Below are 25757 nucleotides of genomic sequence, written 5' to 3' on the forward strand. Positions count from 1 at the left end.
GTAAAGGGCCCTGAATTTTGTGCACTGCCCCTGATAGTTTGTCTGACAAATAAATCCATACTTCAAGGCAGTTATATCATCTATAATATGATATAATATACATTTTAGTTATAAAATGAAACAACAAAATGACTTTCTGCCAAAACTATACAAGGAATGTGACAGAAAGGAACTGAAAACATATTTACAATATTATAAGACAGAAATTAACTCTTTTAATCCCCTGCTATAGGACTGGCTCCAGGGCTGATGGTCAGTTATTCCTCTAATTTTGGAAATCACGAAACTTTCAGATAGACCAACACAAAACTTTGTACAGACTAACAGGCTTTTAAAGGTTTATGAATCTTTGTTATCCTAGAGGTGATTATTGCCCTCAAGACCCACAAAGATGATGTTGGGTAGTTTTAAGGTTGAAAAACCTTATTTTTTTGAAGGATGGCTCTACAATAAGTTACAAAAATTGTATGAAGTCAAATGGGTAAATTATTGTAGTTTTCAGCTTGACAATCCAAAGGTTCAAAATTGCATTTTATTTAAAGCTACACTTTATAGAATATTTGCATTGAAGTGTCTATGTTGGAGCATGAACTGCTACTGTTGCTGCATCCCATTTATTTTGTGCTGCTAACTTGTGATGGACCATGATTATTCTCTGAAATCAGTTGAGTTCAATCGCCCAAGCTTACCCCAGTAAACACAGAACCCCATTAGCTCTTTGCTAGCAAGCGGCATTCCCTTATAAAGGGAAAGAGCAGCTTTTGCTAGTAGCTCCCAATATTAACCAGATAGACCATTATTCATAGCTTTTCTCCCACATTACGTGAAATTCTTTAATGAAACAAAACGTCTAGCGCAGATTTTGTTGAATCCTCAACTCAAAATAAGAAGTAAGCAGCACAGGAGGTTGGAGTTGAACAGTGCATCTCTACCGTAGACGTCCCTACTTTTCATGTTTTGATATTGCTTTGCTTGAGAGCATCCCAGCAGCAGAATTTTTATACTGAGTGATTAATTACAAGTACACTCATCTTTTAGCATGACAATACTCTACAAGACAACCTTAAATCAGGTTCAGTATTTGCCATTTTATACTGTAGTAGACAGATTTTGATACAGAGAACTTCACAGGAATTTAAAGGAATATTTTACAGCCAAGTATCTCAGGGACAAATATTTACTATAGTAAAAAAGCCACTTTAACCAATCCACAACGTACAAGTCTAGTACTGCCATAAAAGTCTCAAGTCATAAAATCAAAACACTGCTTGTAGCAATTAATACAAGCAGAAACATGATTTTTGAATAAATTCATAAATGAGATCTAATTTTTCAGGAATGTTAACTTGCCGTAACATAAAAAGCAAGTACTCGAATTATTAATTCTTGATCAATAAATGTTGTACCAGTGGAATTTTTCAGATCTCTAAATCTTAAATATCAAACAACAGCACTGACCTACAAGATCATTGTATTCATTAACTGCTGTCACTGCCATTGGCTAACTCAAAGCACTCTCAAAGCACACCCTAACTCCAGTTTCTGCTAAAAAAAAAAAAATCAGTCTGTTTTGTAGATTGTTTTCTTCTAATTTCTTCTTCTATATTTTCCAACGAGTGAAAAAGCATCAAGGCTAGTGAGATCCTGAAATGTGAGGAACTTCAAAGAAGCCATCTAATTGCCAACTCTAACACAGCATACAACCCAAAACCCATTTTCCAGCAAATTCTCATCGGGCCTTCAGTCATGCCTTCAAGTTTCATCAATTTCATCAACTTCAACAGAAGAAGGACAATGATGGACCACCCATTACAGAAGACTAATCACATAAATGTAAGACTCCTTAACAATAAATCAGTAAGTGAAAATCACGCCCACATATATCTGGTAAGTATGCAGCCACATTTTCTTTCAGGACTTTTGAATCAAGGTGAATGAAAAGAGAAAAGAATCCATTATAAGCTACAAAAATGTCTTGGCTCCCAGCATTAAAGCAAGGCAGCAACTTCAGAAATTCTTTGGACATTTTGGAAAGAAACCTTCTTTGAGCGTTTCACATACCTTGACGTGTAGCTTGAAGAATGTAGCATCATAGTGCCACAGTGTACTCACCTTGTGCAGCCAGCTCAGACACGGGTGGAGACAGTCTTCCCCTGATTTTTAAAGCCGGTAAAAGTAGCAAACCCATTCTTGCCCTCCTTCCAAGGCAGCCAAGTCAGGGGATCAAATAAAGATGAAATCAACCAGATCACAGAGCCGGTGTAAGGAAGTATCAGCACACAAAAACATGGATGCCTGAAAGTGAAAAAACAGAACAGCAGTTGAAATAGACAGTGGAGGCTGAAACTGAGAAAAAGCTAGCTAACAGTCCCAATCATGCTGTTAGTCAGTCACAGCAACAGTAATACTACAAATCTGAATCCATTATGTTTCACAGCGAAAGCTATAGTCAAAAGTCACACATTATAACACTCAATGCTGAAAGCAAAAACAAAGCTAGAGCCCTGTTAGCAATAAACAACATAAAGCTACAGACATGGGCTACCAAATTTCGTATTTTCATTTACAAAGGCTACGTTAACGACATAGTTTAAATGAGGGCTTCTACACCAAGAGACACAGGAACGGATATTTACATCAGACTGGCATTAGCTTGAATGAATAGCTTTTATCAAGTGGCTGTGTATTACTTTAGGAAATGGTGTCAAACAATACACAAACACGTTGCAATAAAATGACAATGTATACACATTTACACACAATAAATAGAAAGAAATAAGCGCCAGTTTATATTAGCTAAGTGAGCTAACCGAGCTAACTGCTATAAAGTAAGGTAGTCAGTAGCTAACAGCCAAGCCAAGCCTAGCTAGCCACACAAACTGTTTGCAAACCTGGCCAAAGCTTCTGTGGCTTCGCCCAACAATGCCCGAAAAAAAAGCATCTTTAGAGAAAATACACATTTCTTGTGTAGTATGCTAATTTCAAACTCTAGCAACCTGTGGAGCCAACGTTACCTGCTACTGCTCACCTGAAGCATTTAGCCTGAGGAGCAGCATAGTGAAGTGAAAACGTGTTGTCCTTTAGGTTTCCAACAACATAGTATGCAAAGCCAAGAGCCTGGTAACTTCCTAATTTAACATTTGATTTGCATAGTATTATCGGAGTGTAGCCCTACCACAACATTGATGACAAGCAAACCAGCAGCTACCTGACAACGGCTTTAGTGCCAGGTCCGCCGATTTGAATTGGACCAAACCACTAACAGGGGTGCTCACAAGGTACCCACACATGAGCACAATATCATCACGAATGTTTTGATTTTTTTGACTGGCTGTGTTCAAGTAGCCTGTAGCCAAACAATCACACAGTAGCATCTATCCAGTAGCAATAGCGACAAGAGAGCAGATTTGTGTCAAGGAAAACAAAATCCCACCCCTGCTCCTCAAACATGGTACAACCAGAGACTATAATATGAAGTCTGCGCAGGGCTGTAAGGATCTGAGGCGCCTGAATAGTTTGTGCTTGAGACCGTGGAGGGCAGCATAGATCTTGGTTGTCAGCTGGAATTTCAAAAGAACAAAAATGTAGATTCTTTTGCATTATGACAAAAACATGCCAGAAGGTAGACAACTTGATTAGCGTTTTTCTAGCTTGCTAATTATAGTATACTCATATTTGTTGTCAATGGTGGATTTAGAAATTATGGGGCCCTAGGCAAACACAGGCATTGGGCCCTCCATATCCATTGTTCTTCCCCTCTTAAATTCTTAGTTACATTTTACTGTTATTTACAAAGAAAGTCCTTGTAACTTAAAGTCCTTAAACCAACCAGAATATACTGTTTCACAATGTTTTTTTACAGAAATGTCCAGGCGGAATTCAAAATGTATATTTGGAAACTATTTGGACATTTGGTAAACATATAACATCAGAACTACAGAATACTGAACTTGAATTTTTATTTAAATAACAAACAACAATTTACTAAGAGGAAAAAAAAAGTTTCTTTTTTTTTACATTTTAGTTCATGTTTTACTAAATCAAATTTCTGAAAAAGTGGAAAAATATATCCAGATTTGATCAAAAATTTGAACAATATTTATCAGAAAATATTATAACAGTTACAACAATTAACATTTTCTTGGCATTTTTGCATGAAAAGGTTAAAAAAAAAGCATCATTCTTGCAAATGTTTACATTTTATATGCTTTTTTTATGGTTACAGCTGGCTTTTATACCACCATAACATGATCAGGTTTTTTTTTAATATAATGCTTTAAAGGAGGGTGTTAACCCTTAAAATTCCAAAGAGCTAGAATACTGGCTGGTGCAGGAGAAAGGGTTAAGTTAATCATGTGCTCCATGCAATTGTCTACCTTCGCTGAATGCTAAAGTCCCCCTCTGTCTGTTGTTGTGAAGAGCTTCACTAAAGAATATTACAAGCCCAGGGGTGTCCAAACTTTTTTGAGGTGCATATACAGAAATTTATAAGGATGGTAGGGCTATTTTCATGTACATTGCCTTAAGAACTTTAAAGTCAGTAAAGATATAATGTAGGTTGAGGTATGCTTGGTGGTTGAGTATGTCTAAATGTCTATAGTTAACGGCTAACAAGGTAAATAGATCATTTCCAGGATTTTGGGGGGGGCCAATCAGATTTCAGAGTGCCCTGTTTGGCCCTGGCTCCACCCCTGAAATCTCACTGGTGCTGCCATTTGCTGCAATAATCCACCAGGGAGTTAGCAATCAAGATATTATTAGTTCGTTTGCGAATACTTTTACCAGTTACAGTTTTGTCTCAATTTAGCCACAAAAACACATCAGTAAATTCTCTGTGTCAAAATATTTGTTTACAGAATTAGCATAGTAGCACCACCTTGTGTTGAAACTTCAAACTACAATACAGTTAAGCACAAGTTCAAATGTTCAAATGTGGGCCAAAAAAGTTTCCTTTTTTTTACTTACAAATGCATGTCTGAATGCTCATATTAAAGACACAGCTCATGTGCTAACCATCACATAATAAAGTTCAATAAAAGGGTACTGTTGTGACTAAATTTTGTCATCTTTTATACTCTTTCCACCCTGTTTTTGCTCACTTGAAAAGTTTGCATCTCAATGTGACTTCCTAGTTGAATAGAGGTTACATACACTGGATCTCCTGCAAATGAGATCTTGATCTCAATGGGATTAGCTGATTAAATAAAGGCTATTTATAAATCAGGACTTCCTATGTGTCATCTCTCTCTTCTCCTTCATAGTCTGACTGTATTGAAGTGGAGATAAAAGCCTGCTTGCAGTTAAAATTAAACTTTCATGACTTGTATTAACTTGTTAGCTTGTTATTTCAACCAACCAGTTTATGCATCCATGTTGTATGACCATCCCAAAAAAGTTGTCTGACTGCTCTAAATACACATCTGTAGTTCTTCAAAGTTTCATTAAGGTTTTGCAAGTTGATGATTCCTATCAAAATATAATTAGAACACAAATGGCACACAAAACACTGAGCTATAGAGCCCTTTGGAACTTAGTCACAGTTTTATTCAAATGTTAACAGCAGCATCAACTTTGCTACTCCTTAACAGAGATCAAGTTTGGGCAACACAGCATGTGATCTACCAAGAGGCTGCAGATAAAACTGAGCTTTCAGCTAAGTCTGGTATCAAATGGCAACATTAATATTTTATATTGTACATGGTTGAAGTAGTAGTGTGATATCATTTACTTAAAAGAGCAAACAAAAAATCTCTGCCAACCACTGAGGCCTAGGCAGAAAACTAAGGGGCCTTCAAACACAAAGCTGACAGCCGCCTTTGAGTGCCATTTGGCCGGTGGTTCAGTCTCTGTGGTTGACCACTGGCCAGTGTTTTTGTGGTGTGTCTGTTGGCATTAGTTGGCCTTTACAATGACCAAGCATGTTGAAGCAGCGGTGGAGGCAAAGTCGGTGAAAATGAGATGTCTGACTGTCTGCTCAGCCGAGCAAATACATAAAACTCACCCATTTATTGGGGGTCTGCTCCACTTTGTCTTTTCTTCTTCCACAAACCCAAAAACTGTTCTGCCAACACCAGTGCAGAGCAAAACTTTACAGCACCAGTTGTAACGTTTTCAGCCATGCTTTCTATTTGGGTCTAGGGAGGTCAATGCTGGACTATAAAGATGTTCATTCCTCACTATGATCCAGATAGATCCACTTTTGTGTCAGACATTTAAACACTGGATGTACGGTATTTGTTCAACATTTTGCACAGACATTCATGAATCCAACCCAAATAAATCTGATGATGCTCCTTAAGTCCCATTTTTCTTTTAAGTCAACTTTTTAAAGACTACTGGAAAAATTATATCTAATTTGTGCTCAGATATGATTGCAAGCAGTTGACTTCAGCAGTCTCAATCCTTCAAATCAAATGGGTATTTTTACATATAGGGGATTAACAAAGAACATACAGTCATATGCATAAATTTAAAGCATGTAGGTCGCTAATGATTCATCGTGGGGCCTGACATGCCACAACTTGGGGCAGGAGTGGGGAGGTTGTTGGCAGCCAGAGTCAGGCCAGATCGACACATGTGTTGCTAGGTAGTCTAGGTCAAGCTCAATGCCATCTCTTTTGTCTGGGTCTTTTCAGCCCTGGTGATACACCTGGGACCACTGGCAGTTCAGGTCCTTGGGACATCCATAACAGAAACAGAATCAGAATCATTTTTTATTGTCGTTGTACAATGTAAAACAGTTTTTTGTTTGTTTGTTGGTTTTTTTTGTAGTACCATTTAGTGCTCAAGCAGTTTCTTATTTAATATTGAAACTGCTCTGGGATATGTGCTGTTTTTCATTCCTTTAGTTTTGGTTCTTATTGTCCTGAACCGTCTTCCTGAGGGTAGCAGTTGGAACAGGCGATGTGCTGGGTGGGATGAGTCCTTTAGGATGCCCAGGGCCTTCCTGTGGCACCGGGACCTGAACAGCTTCTGTAAGGAGAGGAGAGCACAGTCAGTGATTTTCTGTGCTGTGTTGATGACCCTCTGGAGAGCTGTCTTCTCCTGAGCAGTGCAGCTGGAGAACCACACTGGGATGCAGTATGCCAGTACACTTTCAATGGAGCATCTGTAAAAGGACACCAGCAGCTCTTTGGCCAGGGTGTTGCTCTTCAGGACCCTCAGGAAGTGGAGTCTGGGATGAGCCTGACTACTGTCGTGTCGTCTGCGTACTCCACGATGGAGTTGCCTGGGTGGGTGGGGGTGCAGTCATGTGTATAGAGAGTGTAAAGCAGGGGGCTCAGTACACATCCTTGTGGGGAGCCAGTGTTGAGGCTGATTGCTGAGGAGAGGTGGGGCCCTACTTTGACTCTCTGTGGTCAGTCACTGAGGAAGTCCTCAATCCAGAGGCAGGTGGAGTGTGGGAGGCTGAGGCTGTTTAGTTTCGATACCAGTCTACTCAAGATGATTGTGTTAAATGCAGAGCTGAAGTCAATGAAAAGCAGCCTGGCATAACAGTTTTTTTGTTCTATGCGGGTCAGGGTGGTGTGGAGGGCTATGGCTATGGCATTCTCCATAACACAATGTACAACACAACCAGGGACACATGGAGACCCTAAGACCCAGTCGGAACCCTAGACAGTTCTTACTCACCACATGCACTCCAAACTATATCCTAATGGTGTGAACTTTGTTATTTTTTCAACAGTTTATTTTCCCATCCCCCTTGTAATATGCAAGGACATCCAGAACGTGACCAGGGTTGTGTTAATCCTCCCTCCTGCCCGATGGTGCCCTTAGGCAGGTTTACTCGCCATTACATGCCATACTTCAGCATCAATTTTTTGCCCAAACATGCCTCAAAGTTCTGCACAGTAGTGTGTATTCAAAGAAAGTCTAAATAGAATTGTTCATAATAGCTGGTACCAACACGTAAAGTTTCTTTGTTTATCTTTAATTAGTAGCTGTATTTGAAAGCAAGTTGTATTTTGGATTAACAACCAGCCTTTGACTAAGATTTTTTCTTATTCTCAGGGGAGATTAACTCTTTATCACTCAGTAAATCATAGATACTCCTAACTGTAACTCATTTCTGAGCCATTCTTTTCTGATTGGAAAAAGCAATTCTTTTTTACTGTTCCTATTATTTAGCCAATTTGTCTATGTTTAAGCCAAAGCAAAATACATTCTAGCTTTTATAAGCACCCCAAGGCAAGTGCCATGCTTACATGCTCGCCAATAACCCGTCTGTTCAGGCTGTTTTTGCAGATTTATCTTAAACCTGTAAATATTAACATGAGCAGAGGGGATTACACAAATAATGGTTTGATTATACGTGCTATTTGTGGAAAGTGTGACAGCATATTTGCAACCCTGACTGTACAATGAACTATTGTATTTGCGTGATAGTAAATGAAATGGATGGTAGTTAAAAGCCTGACTGAGGGGATACAGTAGGTAATGTTTTCCTCTTAATTCTGGTGGAGTTGAAGTGAAAGAGCCATCATGGATTTACTCAAGTGATGTGTAAGTGTAAGTGCCTCAAACTTGTAAAGAGAAAATGTGGCTTCCAGTACTGAGAGGAAAACATTGCTGCCCTGCACATCAACATGTTTGGTTCAGAAGATTAACAAAGAACAACTAGTTTGACAAGTCTGGGTGTGTTGTCATGCTGTGCCTCAAAATTTTGTAACAGTCTGATGAAACAGTGGCTGTAAATGTTATCATTAGTTCACTCAGTATTTAATATAAGAGAAACTTCCCTGGATAAAACAAAAAAGTCTTAATGCCTGTTTGCAGCTGATGTGTTATGGAAATATAAGTATGCAGATGTTGACTATTGTTCTGATAAAATGTAGGTAATCATGTCAAATGAATCATAGCAATGTGACTTTTTCATACTTTTTCAGCAAACTTATTGGTCTCACTTGATGCACTCTCCAAATAATTCAGCTATAAGCAAACCAACAAAAGCAACTGTCAGTTTTTAGGGCACTGGCATTTAGCCAGTGGATATTTAGGACCAATGACAGACTAAGGATGAGTTTATGGTGAAATACTCTTAACCCATTATTTTTCACTCTTAACTCATTTTCACCACCTTTTTTGCCCATCTTTGCCGATTATAATAATAATTTTTCATTAATTGTTTTGTCTATTTTAAAATGCTAACTGCACCACCTTTTCTTTCAATTTTTGTCTAACCCATTTTAACACTTTGAAATTTAATTTTACCATCTTTTACTGCACATTTTTGCCACTTTTAGTCATTTTTCACCAACCATTTTATCAATTTTTGCCACCTTAAAACTATTTTATCTACCTTATAGTCATTGTTGCCTTTTTAACCAATTTTTGCCACTTTTGGCCCATGTTTTGCCATGATAAAATTCCAAATTCACCACATTTTCTCCCTGTTTGTGCCGCTTTGGACTCATTTTGTCACTTTCTGCCTAGTTTTGTGCCTCTGTAAATCCTTTTCGTCTAAATGCATTGTTGATACTTTGAAATCTAACTACCACCTTTTCTGCATGTTTCTGCCACTTTCTAACTTTTTTCCATCACTTCTTATGCTTGTTTTTGCCACTTTCCACCTCTTTTTGCCTCTGTCTGCCTATTTCTTACCTCTGTCTAAAAGCATTTTTGACACCTTAAATTGCATTTCACCCAATTTCTGCCAATTTTTGCACCTTTGAATCATATATTTCCACTTTCTAACTCCTTTTCACCAGTTTTTCTGCCTGTTTTTGCCACTTTTAACCTATTTTTACCACTTTCTTGCTCCTGTTGCCTCTGCCAACCTAATTGTTCCACTTCCAACCGCTTTTCACAACTTTTTATATCCATTTTTGCCACTCTTTAGCATGTTGTATTACTTGTTAAGTCCATTTTTTCCACCTTAAACCTACTTTAGCTAATCTTGCAAAGCAGATGGATACGCCCCGTAGTATCCAGTGTTTCTCACTGGCGAATCTATCTTGCAAAGCTCCCATCTGAACCGTCTGGGCCTAGTTAGAAAGAGACAGGACCAATTGGCAACATGGGCAGTGCTTTCAGGAGCGCCAGAGTCGTGACGTAAGCAAGCAGCAACAAGAGGCCTGAGCAATTACGGTGGAAGACATTAGTGTGGATGCTGCTAAAGTGCCAGTTTTATCAGAACTTAACGACATTTCTTTATTATAAGAAGAACAAAGAACAGCAGTGAGTTGTTTTCTTTTCAAAAATGCCAAAGTCGTGCACTGACATGTCTACAGTCGCCATGGTTCGCGTTATGCAGTTCTACATGGAGTTTACTCCTTCGGTATAGCGCTTATGTCACATATTTTCTTGCTCTGATTGGCCCATTAAGATGTGACAGGCAGAATGTTCATTCAATCACCCTCCGAGTTTTTTTCAAAGGCTGTGTGCTTTCCCAAACGCTGTCTATGAGTGGTTTACCAGATGGATGTTGTCCTTTTTAACCCATTTTGTCCCTTTTCCTCCATTTTTCCTCTTTAAACCCATTTTTGTTTCAATGATTTATTATTTGTCCCTTAAGATTTTCTCATTTTCTTCTTGTTTATTTTCTGGCACCCTCACATTTCTGCACATCATGGATTAGCTATGAAGCCTGACTTTATATGTGAGTGGTTCAGTTGAATGGACCTATCTACATTGTCAACATTAACAAAGAAAGGGAATTCTGGGTTTACATTTTGAGGAAGGCTATACACTTTAGCAAAAATAAAACTTAAAAAGATATTTGTGCTTTGATTAGAGTGGTTATTATTCAGGTAAAAAATAAATATAGTGATCACAGCCTATCTTTACAATGCACCATGACTTTGCTGACCTCTATGAGCTCCCCATTTGGCTGGACCACAGAAATATCTCCCCTTTATCACCCCTTATGGACGGCTTTGGGCATAAGCATTACTATTAATTGTCACAGGTCTTCAGAAAAAGAAGCAGAAACTGACCCAAGGAATTATTATGTTCCCTTAAAAGAAGTTCCTGCTACTTAAAGTTCTTGGTACTTTTGGTGCAAATGTAGCCTCCCTTTAGACACTTGTCAGCATTGTTTCTTCTGTAAGCTGACCTTATTAAACTTTATGAGAGGGCGAACATAATCTTTTCCCAGATAATAAGATTGAGCAACACACAATATTCAAAGCCCAGAAAATAAACGAGTGGAAAGTGTTGGCGCTGACCCTGTTGCTCGTTTCCACGCTGCTCTTTAGTGGACACTCCCCCATGTTGGCTAACACACCCTCCAGCTAAAGACAGACTCTCTACAGTCCTGCCACAGGCTGTTCAAACCGGACAACTCTGCCGCCAAGGTAAATACACGACTGTATTTCAGCACGAGTGGTTGTTATTCATTCACTTTCATGTTGTTTTATTCGGCTGCGCTCGCTGATACAGAACAAGGACGAAATATTAATGTTTGGAGTTAGTTAAGATAGTGAGCTGCTGGACGGGCTGCACATTAACCTCAGTGTTAGCAGTTAGCAGCTAGCTGCCCATGTTTAGCTAGTGGCACGACAGCGCTAACTGCAGTGATCTTATAAGTGGGTTAAGGTTATTTAGGAAACCTTAGCTGCGAATACTGACATGATAAACGGTTCCAGTTATGTAACCGATAATGTTGCTCTAAAGTTCCCCTCTGGATACAGTTAACACTGTTTCGAAATTCCCTCTCCTCCTCGAAATCTATCAGAGAAGTTTGCTATTTAAAGTTAGCAAAGTGAAGGTAACCGACTAGTTATTCAGCCTGTGTTGTTAAGAGAGTTTGAGTGCATTTCGTGGATGTTATACGAAGATTACGTTAAGTTTAAGTAGCCAAAATACTTTCTGTAGCCGTCAGTGCAGTCCTAGTGGAGTATTGAAGGTTAAGTGTGGTTTAATGTGTGCTGCTCTTTGCATGTAAACAGTCATGCTAGTTAGTTACACTTAAACAGACACGTGACTTAAAGCAATGTATGCAGGCAGAGCAGCTCTGCACTAAATGCCATTTAAGGTCAAGTTTTCTTTTCCTTTAGGCTCTGTTTGAAGGGATTTAACATAAAGGTCATGTTTAAGGCAGTCAGTTGTGTTAAGTTGCATTGTACTAAAGGCTTCTGTAGGTATATTAAACTATTTGTCTATGCTGTTTAGTTGCATCAGTAATGTTAGCACAATAGTTTGAAATTCCAGACTTTATTCTAAGAATATTAGTTAAGCCGATTCTACCTAATTCACTTCATAAACAACCTCCAAAGGTGAAAGTTCAGGTAACACATATCTAAGACAGTTTTATCAAATCCTCATCATAGCTATGCACATAATCAAGAGCTTATTCAAGTGAGTTTTTGTTCTCAACAGGTGGAGAGCTTATCTGTGAGGAAATCAGAGAAGGGTCCCAGCTACTGACGATCCCACACTCCCTCATCAACATGGGGGCTGTCATCTCACGGTGGAAGGTTTGTTTCAAATCTCTAACCAGACTTAATTATTTACTTCATGTCGCACTAAAACATTCCTGCTTTACCTTAGCCAGTAATGTTCTTTTGTTAATGAGCGGGATTTGTATTGATCGGTTGAGGACATTTGTGCAGGTGCAGGGCAATCAGAAATAAGCAGCAAGAAGATGAGTATGCCTGCAAAATTGCTCAGTGTGTGAAGAAGAGCTCAAATATTGGGATATGATTATGTTTTTTGTGGCTTCTTCTTGCTGCTTACTTGGTTGACTCGACTTTATTAAGCTCTCAGCACTTTAATGGCCTTTACTTACAAATCTATCACCCCATAGTGTATGCACAACTCACGTTCACTTGCTAAGCAAGTCCTACATACACATGTGATCATTTGCAGTCATATTTGCATGCACAGACCAACTTATAAAAGAACAACACACACATTATATCAGCACGTTTTACAGAAGTGGTAAGATGTAACAGGAAGTTTCCAGATCCTTCTAAAAAGTTGCTTGCTCAAAGAGTTCTGTGTCATGGCGAATGTTGCTGACTGGGATTTCACAATGTTTGCCCTACAGGCTAAACCATCCACTGTGGAGATTTTGGAAGTAATCGATAAGGTATGCTTAACCTCGCAAAATTCAACAGTGTTGTCTTTATTCTCTAATGCCCTGTTTACATTTAGGCAGAAACAGAGTGTTTTCCTTTAAATCCACTCAGAGTGGGTACTGTTTTAGAGAGTCAGATCCAACATGGTCCACAGTTGTCCTTTCACACACATAGCAAACAACACAAGATAATCCTCATTTGAGAGATTCTCATGTTTTTGTATATCTCTGTTTGGTTTGGGTAAGTGTTACGTGGGTAGAGTGTACAGGAGGACTCATCTGTAATGGTTTGTTGGCACAGAGAAAGGGAAAAAAGCAGCCCAACTCTGTAGAAATCGTCTGCACGCTCACTTGTTTCTTTGAATTCTTTGGCATACTTTTGTGCTCATTAGCTGATTACAGTATTAGACATTATTTGCCCTTAAGCACTTACAGGTTATTTGATTTACACATACAGTGGGCATTTGGTTCTCACATACAGTCGTCCCTGCTAATGGCTTAATATTTTAGGCAGAGCTTTGCCAGCACAGGTATGGTGTAATTGGCATTGAGGAAGCAGGGATTAGTGAGAAGGACATCAATATTTAAATGAACCACCTTGTTGGGAGAATGAGCTATGATTGGCTGCGAGAGCTGGGGGACAATAATTAAAGCTGGCAGTCAGCTGATTGCAGCTAGGTGTATGACTTTTATGTCCTGCATGGACATTGGTCATTATGACCATTTTTTAGTATTAGATATTTGGTGAAAAAAATACTTTAATCAAGTTAACAAAGTTAAGTTACGCATTAGTGTTAAAACTGACTAAAGCATCTGTTAGGGTAGTGATGCACAGTGATTCTTATCTGGTTGGACTATATTTAAATTTCAAATATTTAGATATAAATCTAAAGCTCGCTTGTCAGCCAGAATTGTACCTCTCTCTTCGGCCTTTCAGACTGGCAGGGCTTTGTGCCGCTTCCGGTCCCTGAACCTAATTTTGAACTGGCTGGCGCATTCAAACTGAGAAAAAAAATTGGTTCTGAACCTAAAAAGTTTGTTCTCAGCTGGAACCAAAAATAGTTGGTTCTTTCTTGGGAACCGTGACATCATCAGTGGGTGTATCACATTCGAAGTTGTGAAGACGAGCAGAAAATGGAGAAAAAGTGGGTATCTACAGGATTCCAGGTGAAGCTGGAGAGTAGTACAAGGAAGAGTGAGATAGTGAAGGCTGGGTTCACCCAAGCAACAGACCAAATAATTAATTAACTAAAGAAACTGAAAAATGCATAACGGGACGGCGGGAAAGACTTGGTGATACATGTCCATTATGTCCTCCCACTTTGGTTTTGCTGAAACTGGTGTGAATGCGGGCTGGTTTGCCAGAAAGCACCAAGATTCTGAGACTCCAGAACCATGTTGGTCTGAGAACACCCCCTGGGGTATGAACCCATTTGAGATTTGTTTAAACCCACTATTTGTCCAAATAATTGTCAAGTGTGTGGTGTCAATTGGCAATTTCCTCTCCATGACTTTTGGCCACAACAGTCCCAACCAAGCCGTGCTGATTTTCTTTTCCGTCATCAGCTTGGCCATGCAACCTAAACCTACGCAGAGCCCCTCCCAGATTGTGCGCCCACCCCACCTCCAAGTGCGCCACAGTGACATCTCAGCAGTTCATCATCATTTGGGAATGCTTTGCAGATGTGTTTAAGTAGCACCTGCTTCTTCTTCTGGCAGAACAAAACAATGCTTACTAAAGAGCAGCTATTAAACGTCATCAACTCAAAGTGCCACGTCATCAGCTCTAGGCATGCCCTCAAACTGGCAGCTCGGTTGTGGCGGAGAAGCAAATTCCCATGCTGTGCTGTGCTGCTGTGTTGAGTCAAGCCAGGTAGAGCCAAGCTGCTCAATATAATGGAAAAGCCCCAAATGTGATTTCTTTTAGTGCTCCCTATTGTGTCAGAGCCTCCCTAATCTGTGAATATCAGACATATTTGATATGTCCGATTCCATGTTGGGCCGCCTCCAACAGAAAGCCCACAATTGGTAGGGAGCGGACTGTTAGTGTCACCAACTGGATGTTGGTTACTTTTACAGCTTGCACAACTAAACACAACTATACCTTCATGTCAGACTAGGATTTCACCCATATTCTTTTCCTCATTTTTTGTTTTTCACTGGAACTGTTCACCCTTGCTTTATAATATAAGTTTCTGTGAGATCTGTGTGTGGAATCTCCACCATGAAATTGTTACTACAAACGGCAGGTGTGCAGTCCAGCGGTGTGGCCAAATTGTGTGCATTCAAGGGACTGTAATGTTAAAAGCTTGTTCAAAAAGTGGTCTCCCATGTTTTTGAATCGTATCAGATTTGAGAATTGTGTAGTGCAGTGGTTCTCAAATGGTGTGGCAAGGCTCACTAGTGTGCCTTGTGGCACGTCATGTGTGTTGGATCAGCAAGATTTTTGCCAAATTTTTCATCACTTTTAACCTCTTTTTACCAATTGTTTGCAACTTTTAATATTTTTTTTACCACTGTTTTGCTACTTTTAACCCATTTTTGCCATATTATGCCAATTTTCACTAATTTTTTGCCTTTGGCCTCTTTTTTTGCCATATTTTTCTTCACTTTTAACCAATTTTTACTCACTTTTCTTACTGGCCACCCATTATTACAATCTTTGTGAAATTTTTTACTAGTTTTTGTCACTTTTAACCCATTTTCTGGCCACTTTTTTGCCAATTTTGCTGTAGTTGGGACATTTTGTGCTGATATTTTATCATTTTCAGTCCCGTGTAACCACCTTTTTGCAACTTTAAACCCATTATTGCAACATTGTGCCAATTTCACTTATTTTTGCCTTTGTTCAGACACTTTTTTTCCCCATTTTGCACTATTGTTTTTATCATCACTTTTAAGCCATCTTTACTACCTTTGCAAAATCTTTTTGCCTTATTGACACTTTCAACACATTTTTGCCACTGTTGACCCATTTTTGGACACTTTTGCCAATTTTTACCCATTTTTAACTTTGTTTTACCACTTTTTGCACAATTTTGCTATGCTTTTGCATCACTTTTAACAATATGAATATTGGTGTGCCTTGAGATTTTGGCTTAACCTTTGGTGTGCTTGGGCAAAAAAAGTTTGAAAACTACTGGTGTAGTATATAGCTAGACTCATATAATATTGATTACTCTTATGATGTGGGACAATGAAGACAAAGGTATGATGTATACAGTAGAGCAGTGTAGTGCATTTACTTAACTGGTGTTTAGTGACCATCAAAGTCTTGTTCTGACATGTCAATAAATTGTTTTTGCAGACATGTTTTTGAGTAATCAGATATGTCAGTGACTGCCACATCAACTCTTCATTAGCTGTCTGGTGAGGCTTTAGAGCCCCTCTACAGTTAAGCTAGTGTTAGGTTATTTTCAGCACCTGTCCTTTGAGACACTAAAGTGAAGAGGTCAGGTGGCATTGGAGTTAAAAAGTAAAGAGACACAAATATTTTAGTTTCCTCTTAAAAAGTACTGAAGTCTTTTGTAAAAAGTAACTTTAGCCATAATGTTTTTTCTTGTGCACGATTATCTCATGAACACTCATTGATGATGCACAGTAAGGCAGACTGTGAGATCTTTTCATCCACAGTTGGAGTGACAGACACACATGTTAAAGTGGTACCATAGTGACCAGAGAGGCTCCCATTCTGTTTGCTAGCTATTTTTGGATAGAGTAGTCAGGACTTAAATGCAGTGGTGTGATATTTCCACATGCAGAAAAACAAAACATGAATAAGACATTTGTTTACTGCAAAGAGATAATCAAGCATGTATGAGTAGATATGAATATGGAGTATGCTTTTTATAGAAAAGGCTGTGTTGTCAAAAATTGAATTTACCTCCTTTTTACCTCTTATTCATAGAACATGATGATGCCGTGGCATGACGGCTCGGCACTACTGAAAAAGCCTGCTGTGAAGGCAAAATTTAAAAACAATGACCTTTTCTGAGAGGAAGAACAAGGGTATATACTAATGATCATTTTGACTTATCAAGGTCTTGGTGTTGATTCTGTTCATGCTTATTAAAATTTGCTAAATGTCTTCCAGTCAAACTATATAATCAAACAGACAATTGAAACAATCAACTGAATTTCGTGTGAATCCACCATGAGATCAAGCTCTACATATATGTAGGAAATATGTTTTACTCTCATGACAGTGGATTGCACGAGTTGGGAAAGAGAGTGGGCCAAAAGGGGAGAAGTCTCTCATGTTAGTGGCTGTTTCTGGTTTACTATCTACATGTATAAGGGCATTTCTACCAGTTAACACAATATCAAAAATGTGGGGCATAACTGAGATAAGCAGTATACTGTATAAAGCAGAGCAACCAGCCAGGATTTGTCACATTTTTTTTACATTGTTTTTCTCTGAATTTTCCATGAAGAAAAATGAGAATATTATGTTTTATGATGTAGCCATTGAATGCATTTAGTGTTGAAGAAATGCAAGATTAAGATTTAGTAAACATTCTAGATTACTTAAATGCCGCCTTTTGAGTATCTCTAAAACAGCAATTCAGTGCATGCATGCTATCAAGAATTAATTGAATTAACTTTTATCTCCCAGGATATTCAGACTCTTGAAGAGTACGGTGAAAAGTACCAGAGGCAGTTGAAGATATGGGTTGGACGGCTGCTCCTGTACTCGTCTCTACTCTACCTGGTCACATGCATTGTGGTGTATTTCTGGTATCTACCTGAGCAGTTGATGGGACGGCTAATATTATCTCTCCCCTTTGTAATATTTCCTCTTATGTAAGTGTAGAAGATTAGATGTTTTTTCACATCCAGTGATCCATATTTTCTAACAGTCATCTCTTTAATGAAATGTTTGTTTCCCTTTTTCCACTTTAGAGTTTGGTTGCTTCGAAAGCTGCTTATTGTTATTTTTTCACGCAGAACTGAAAAAAATAGTAAGTTTTTTCTCACTATTCGCTACAAAAATTATAACCATGAAGGCACATTAGGGCCATTCTAAGAAACAAATGGGATTAGATGTGCAGATGGCCTAGTGGCAGCCAGGGTTCAAGTCTGGCCTGTGGCTCTTTCACAGCATGTCATTTCCCACTCTCTCATCCCTGTTTCTGGCTCTATCCACAGTCCTATCTCTCTAATAAAGAGTTGATTAACTCATGAATGTACCAGTAACCAAGCTTCGAATTTGTTATTGAAAAAGTCTTAAATTTATGAGAATAACTAAAAACTTTTTAGTTAAAAGTCATACATTTTGACTTAAAAAGTCTAGAAATATAATTTTTTTAAAGTCAGAATGTATGACAGTATAAAATCATACATGTATGTGAAACAAGAATTGAAACACTGGTTCGTTTAGAGTTTTTTCCCCAAGATGTTGTCAGTGTGTTGTTCATTCTTAATAACCCAAGTTTATGTCAGTGTCTCTAAGTTGGATGCTAATGATAATGTCATGATTCTGGGCTAAATCACAACTATTTCCTTGTTGCTCAATATGATCTGATAGCCTCACAACTACATTGCTTCATCTGATATGATTTTCCTTTCTTGCAATAGGCTTTTTTCAGCTTTATAATCTTATTGGTTCTCATAAATGTTACAACTTACAAACTAGAAAAAAAAAACAGTTTTGCCTTGGATATTTATGACTCACTGAATAAAAAAATTCGGCATTTGGTTGCTTGGTTTTATCATCTAGAAATTTCTAGCTTTTTCCTCAAAAATTCACCGATCCTTAATAATTAGTTTTGCTTTTAGAGTGGTCCTAATCTCTGTTCTTTAAAACATTGTGGTCATTCTAAGTATAAATTTATGTTCTATTTCTTTTTTCCTTTTCAGATGAAAAATTAGAAGATCTCAAAGCACAAAAGAGGAAAATTGTGAGTAATGATTTTGCTATTTCACATTCAATGTGAAGTTTTTGTCTGATCTGTTGTTTTGCTTAGTGGTTGAATTGAAAGACTAAATATGCATTTTTTTCCTTCAAAACACAATTTCCTTAACAATGGACAGAGATTTGCAAAATTAAAAAGATCTCTGAAAGTAACATTTTAGCTAGTTTGATTACTATAATTTTAATATAATCCGATAGAATCAGAAATACTTTATTCTGGGTGAAAATTTAGATGCGCTGTTGCTCAGGATAAACCATTAAGAAATATAAAAATATTTGGGTGCCAGTTTAGCTCAGTGGGTAGAGCTATGATCCTCAACGCTCTGGTCAGCGGATCGATTCTTGGTCTTAGCGCATGTCTTCCCCTATTCTCTCTCCCCATATTTCCTGTGTCTCTTCAACTGTCCTATTAAATAAAGGCAAAAGCCCCAAAAAAGAATCCAAAAATAAGAAAATATACAGAAATATCTAAAGAAATTGTAATGAAATTGGACATAAATTAGATAAGAATTTTAATCAATATTAGGAAATACAAGCATAGTACAGAAATACCAAGTATTGCACAGCTTAGGCCATGAAGTATAAATTGAAAAATACTCATTTATATTTAGGGATCAACAGTAACAGTTCTACATGCACTGACAGACATGTGCTCTTATATAAATGTAGACTAAAGGAGCAAATTTTGCACTCATCAAGACTACCTTTTGTGTGGCAAAGCTTAACTAAAAGGGGGTTGGGGGGCTTGACACTCAAATTTACACCGTTCTTATCTTTTAATGGATGAACTCAAGATAAAATTGAAAATAATATAATGTAAAATGTATTGATTGTTATTTCCTTGTGTCACAATGTCTCCTATGGATTTTCTCTCTAATGTTACTGAATTCAACTGTGAGCTTAAAAGATCAAGACAGTGACATTCTGAAAACAATGCTCATCTGAGACTCTTCCTGGTCAGATAAATGAGAGAACCAGTCTCTACAGGGTTCATTGTAATTTAGTTTCTTGTGGTTTTATTCACTAATATTAGTAAAGCTCAAACTGATCCTCTCAGCATTTTTCAGCAAGACACTTGTTAATATGGGATCCATACAGACAGCATCTGATTGGTACAGTGACTTAACCCACCGTGCTAATGTCACTTTAATTAATAGCATTTAGCGCAGGAAAGAAATAAATCTGAGAAATTGCTTGTCATCCTCTGTCAAGTCTAATAACTTTCAATAATTAGTGCTGATGGATTTTCACACTCTCCATTATCGAAGTAGTGAATGTAATTATTCTTCATATTATATGTAAACATTAAGAAATGTTTAGTACTTACTTTAAATGAAGATATACCATTTAGTGAAGTAACTTCAGAGTGCCCTTTCTCACTCATGTAAAGTTGAAATGTTATGGTAGGTGATTCTGAGATGTTAATGTGTGCTTATAAAACCACTATTAATTATATCACTTGATCGTTTAATAATTACCCTGCAAAGGAGCCATTAAGGGAATACTTATATATCTGGTAATGTATTAAATAATGATGTCAGCATTTATCTTAATATATCTTTAAATGTCTTTATTTTCAGCTTGAAGAAGTGATGGAAACAGAGACGTATAAAAACGCTAAAATGATTCTGGAGAGGTTTGATCCTGATTCCAAGAAAAAGATTGTAAGTTATTTTTCTATTTCAAACATTAAACTGTGCTGTCCAGTTGTGTTAACATACTGTAACATCCTCATAATATCTATACAAAGGAGCTTGAATCCACTCCAGCTGGACCACAGATGACTCCAAAACCAGGACAAGGTAGCAATGAGTTCTAAAATGCTCACATTATTATCTCCTCCTTTCCTCTGGCATCTTTTCCTTTTTCTTAACATTCTAAAATATTTTCTGTGTTAGAGCTTCGCCATCGCAATGTCATTCCAAAGACCCCAACATTGCTGGTGAATCCTGTGAGCGGGGATGCAGCCCGCCCTCCTCTCGCCTCTGGGCCCACCTATCCTGGCCGATCTTCCCACTCTGCTCCAGGTGGACCCCCAGAGAGGAACCTGTCGGCTATAGCTGCTCAGCAGAGCTTGATGAGGAAGCCTGTGACCCCTGGAACACCTGTTCCAGGAGTCGGTGAGTTACCTGCACACAGGGGGACCACATCATAATGTGGTCGATTAAGGTGTGATTTACTCTTCCCTGGCTCTGCGTCCCCAGTTGCTTAAGGCCCCGTGGTGTGTGTTGTCAGAAAGGTGGTATATATTATACAGGAGTTGTAATGGGTAATTATATGAGTGTACTTTTAAATATCTTACTAAAAGGTTCATCCTTTTTCAAACAAGGTAATAATTATGAACTAAAATTATAAGTAGGCAAAAACTTTAGTACAGCCTGAATATTTATCTTGGGAATATGATGCTTTTCCTTTTCCACACAGTTAAGGTGCTTTCAAAAGCAAAGCAACACCATGCAAACTTTTCCTCCGACAATTGTTGTTAGTAGAAGACATCTGTGGCATATAGAGGTATTGAATATTTAATAAAGATTATTTCTGGACTATGAACACTCAATAGAAGATGCAAATAAGTGCAAACTGTAAAGGAAATGTGTTCCTAGAGGAAGCCACAAGCTGTAATTGCCATGTGGAATGCCAACTGTGAGGTATGCAGGAATCAGGATTACATTAACTATGATTAATTAGCCAGACCTGCGTTTGTTCTCTGGGCAATGGTGCTGGAATCTCACTAAATGTCTTTTAATGCTCGGTGAAATTGCCTTTGGCGTTGGGAACACCTCACAAATGGTTTACATGACTTGATGTTATCACCTGCTTCGGTGGAAAATTGAAAGTGAAAAGCAATTTGATACAAAGAGTCACCACAGAGTTTCCATATGTTGGTAAATTAATAACCAGCAGGATACTGAGACTCTGCCAAGTCTCACAGAAATGACCAGTCATCTTCCTATGATTGCTCTTGATGTTAGATTATATTAATTACTACTCACCGACACAGCAGGGATCCTGGACGTGCTTTGCAACTGAGATCTGGTGTTAAGTCATTAAGAAAAAAGGGGGCAGGGTTTTAGCAAAATTTATCAAGGGTAACTGTAAATATCAGCCTCAAAATCTCTCTTAAATTTATGTGCAAGCAGATCGCCTTCAGTGCAGTTTGTGTTTAAGACTTCAGACTGTGTCTAACAGGCATTGATGTTATGCTTTAACAGGGATGCACCCTCCGGGGCCGCCCTTGGCCAGACCTGTGCTCCCGAGGGAAAGAGGTGCTATGGACAGAGTCATTGAGTATCTTGTTGGGGATGGCCCTCAGAACAGGTACAAATTTCTGCTCTCTTTTAGAGGAGCACATTTGTGTATGTCGTGTTAGTTTCCTACCTTATAATTACAAGAAATAAATGGTTAATGAAGGAGTTGGCTAAACACTGAACCCCAAATTGCTCCCACTTCTACATGATGGCTTGTAAATGTGTGACTCTGTATGAATGGGCTTACTGATGGACACTTTACATAGCAGCCTTCGCCATCAGAGTGTAAATGGGTGTGAACAAAGAAGTGTGGCGTGGATTGTAAAAGCCCTTTGAGTTATCAGATGACTAGAAAGGCGCTATACAAGCTCAAGTCCATCCACCATTTACCATGATTGTTTACTAGGATTAACTGTGAATTTAGCTCACTGCTGTAACTTGAACATCTTTCTTTCCTTATAGATACGCTCTCATATGTCAGCAGTGTCTCTCCCATAACGGCATGGCATTAAAGGAGGAATTTGAATACATTGGTAAGACTTAGAGAAACACAACACTCTTTGTCAGTCTCCATCAAACACTGTGCCTTCATTTGCCCTCTAGCATTTGGCAGCGTAGTATATCATGTGGCTCTTAAATGCCTCTGCCACAAGCGACCCCTGTAAGCAAAAACGCAACAAGATTGAATATGCAAACGAGTGCTACACATCAATCTGAAATGTTTATGCTTCTCAGGCGTCTTTTGTCATCGCTTCATATTCATGTATATTAATCTGTGTCTGTTTGGGAATGTGCAAATAAAACTGTATGTTTTATTTGTTGTGTTTCAGCGTTCCGATGTGCATATTGTTACTTCTTGAACCCGGCGAGAAAGACCAGGCCACAGGCACCCCGACTCCCTGAGATCTCTGGAGAGAGGAAGATGTCATCTGAAGCACCCTTACCTTTGTCTGCTGCTGATGGAGATGAAGACCACTCTGTTTTAGGTGGTGTGCTTATTGGTGTAAATAAATCTTAACAGTATTAGAACATTAAGAAAAAATGAATACAGTTTGCAGTATGATCAAGAAATCCATTACTACACACATTTAGCTGCAATAAAATCAGTGTATAAAAACTGTTCAAACAAAAATCAATCCACATGTAAAACATTTTTATCCTATAAAAAGTGTCAATTATTTCTTCGTTCTCTTTTATTTTCAAGTCTGACTCCGCTAAACTGAATTACTATCTCTCATTTCAGAGAAAAGTAAGCTTGCTGATACCTCTGATGAAGCAGACGCCCAAGAGTCAGGCACACCAACAACCACAGAGCCCAGTTGTGCGTCAGACAGCCAAAGCACTCCAGAGTCACAAGATCCATCCGCAGAGAAATCTGATGGAGAGCAAGATTTGTCTGCCATGGAGGTGGAATAGAACAGTGAGGTAGTCATTTCTACACAAGTCGTTCTTGATCTTTGAGGAAATAAATGTTAACTTGTAAGTAAACGCCGTGAGTTGGAATAACACAGCAATAAGGCAGCGTCTGATGTTTTTTAACTTACAGTACAGAATGCCCTTTCTTTTGAGAATTGCTTTTATAGTTTGCACAGTACTTATGAATTGTATAATATAGCTCATAGCATTAGCATCACCAAACTCACTTCCTTTACATTTTGATTACATGTCCAACCCAATTTCACCAGTTGTAACTGAGGGAGGATACCAGTAGGATGGCACAGATGTTACATTAATTAAGTTTTTGTTTATATTACAAGTTTATATTACAAGAAAAGTTTTCATTTTCCCTATTTATTTTGGAATATATTTTGCATGATTCTGTCTTTGTTAATTCAAAACTGCTACAAAAAAATAATTATTTTGTGGGAAAATACATTTTTATATATATGTGGAATTATTTATATATAGATGTCCATAATGCTGTGCCATTCTTGACAGTGTTTACCAGGCTATTCTGCAGCACGGTAGTGCTAAAAACATGTTTACACAACTTTGGTACAATAATAGGAAAGCACAAACAGTTTGTATTTATTGCTTAAAGGGAGGAAAGAGATTTATGTCAGTACTGTGCACCTGCCGTAAGTGCCTTTTATGGTTTAAGTCTGTTTCAGAGTATTTTCAGAGAAACCTATTTACATATAGACAGTAATGTCATTGAAGTGTTTACAGACGGTATGTGTTTGATGAATGTCTAAATCCATTTGCTGTATAAATAATATTAAATAAACTTTTGAGAACATTCAACCATTTGTAAAAGGGCATGTTATTATGTATTCATCTTTTTTAAGATATAATTTTGGGGCTTTTTTTTATATTTAAAGAGAATGAGTAGGGACCAGGGATGGGAGAGATTGGGGGAGAGACATGGGAAAGGAGCCACAGGCCAGACTTGAATCCATAGAGTGACCTAACCACTGGGCCATCTGTGCCCCTGTAGTTTTATTGTTTAGATCAGTGGTTCCCAACCTGTTATCCTGTTCATACCTAAAAAAAAAAAAAAAAAAAGCTAAGCCCCCCCAGGACCCACTTAGAAAATGTACACACATAAAATTCAGATGTTTTCACTGAAAAAATTCCAACATTAACACACACATACACTTGTTCTTGACCAACAATCTGTGTGTGAACTGTGTGTCCATTATTACGACTGCATATTAGGCCCTCTTTAGGAAGGAAAAGTTGATAATTCACAAATAAAAAATTAAAATTTTTGACTGCAAGAGTCAAAAATGAACATGAACCAAAACTTCAAATTTTTGAGATTTTAAAGTAAAAAAATTAGTTTCTAATGTGAAAATTTCAGACTTTTGAACTCAGAAGTTTCACGCTATCCATTGTAAATTTCCAATTTTTTAAACTCTGAAATTCTGAGGTAGTTTTCTTGTAAATATCTGACTTTTATTTAAAATATAGACATTTTGACATTTTTGCTCAAAAACGAACAGATTTGATATATTTTATTTGATTATTTTTAAGATTATTTTTTTAGGCTTTTTGTCTTTATTTCAGTAGGACAGCTGAAAAGAAACTAAACATGGGAAGAGAGAATTGGGGAAGACCTGCGCCAAACAGTGCTAAGACCGGGAATCAATCCCACGACCAGTGGGATGAGGGCTACAGCCTCTGTACTGGGGTTGGGTATCATTTGGGATTACTTTTTATACGATACTGGTGCCTAAACCGTACCTGAATCGATATATTTTTTTAGTGAAAAAGGTGTGTTGAGAATCACTGGGAGAATAAAAGCTGTCTGGGTATCGCAAATGATTCACAACACAGAAATGTCTTTATAAGATGCCAATCAAAAATGGGATTTGAAAAGGAAACAGGTGTAACTTAACATAAACAAATTCCATAACAAATGTCATGCCTTTTATTTGGGGTGGCAGGCTACCAAAACGAGGTATCAAGATCTGTGTTGTTATTGGGTCCAATAGGTACCGGATGTGTTGGTACTGGTACATGTTGGTGCCGGGCTTCAATACTCTTCTCTACTGTATATGGGTGCCTGCTCTGCCAGCTCTTCTTGATTTTAAAACATCTTTTACATTGGTCCTAATTCATTATGTTTCAA

At 38.1% G+C, this 25757-nt stretch overlaps 1 protein-coding gene across 1 annotated transcript; it reads left to right on the top strand.

Annotated features, from left to right (window-relative positions):
- The first annotated feature begins 11196 nt into the window (after positions 1-11196).
- lnpa (limb and neural patterns a) lies at positions 11197-24427 on the top strand. Its single transcript, XM_041807732.1, has 13 exons — positions 11197-11297; positions 12322-12419; positions 12992-13033; positions 17637-17824; positions 17924-17982; positions 18881-18921; positions 20516-20599; positions 20686-20737; positions 20834-21055; positions 22148-22253; positions 22646-22716; positions 23014-23169; positions 23427-24427. The coding sequence occupies exons 2-13, from the start codon at positions 12393-12395 to the stop codon at positions 23597-23599; spliced, it is 1221 nt and encodes a 406-aa protein (XP_041663666.1). The 5' UTR covers positions 11197-11297; positions 12322-12392; the 3' UTR covers positions 23600-24427.
- Positions 24428-25757: the final 1330 nt, after the last annotated feature.

This window comes from Cheilinus undulatus, linkage group 15 (genome assembly GCF_018320785.1).
Source record: "Cheilinus undulatus linkage group 15, ASM1832078v1, whole genome shotgun sequence".
Taxonomy (NCBI): Eukaryota; Metazoa; Chordata; class Actinopteri; order Labriformes; family Labridae; genus Cheilinus; species Cheilinus undulatus.

Bases quoted from the DNA above. Each gene is read 5' to 3' on its own strand.
- lnpa (XM_041807732.1), top strand. From the start codon at position 12,393: ATGGGGGCTGTCATCTCACGGTGGAAG. The intron at 17,825-17,923 runs GTAAGTGTAGAA...TTTCCACTTTAG, and splicing joins TTTGTAATATTTCCTCTTAT to AGTTTGGTTGCTTCGAAAGC. The intron at 22,717-23,013 runs GTAAGACTTAGA...GTTGTGTTTCAG, and splicing joins GGAGGAATTTGAATACATTG to CGTTCCGATGTGCATATTGT.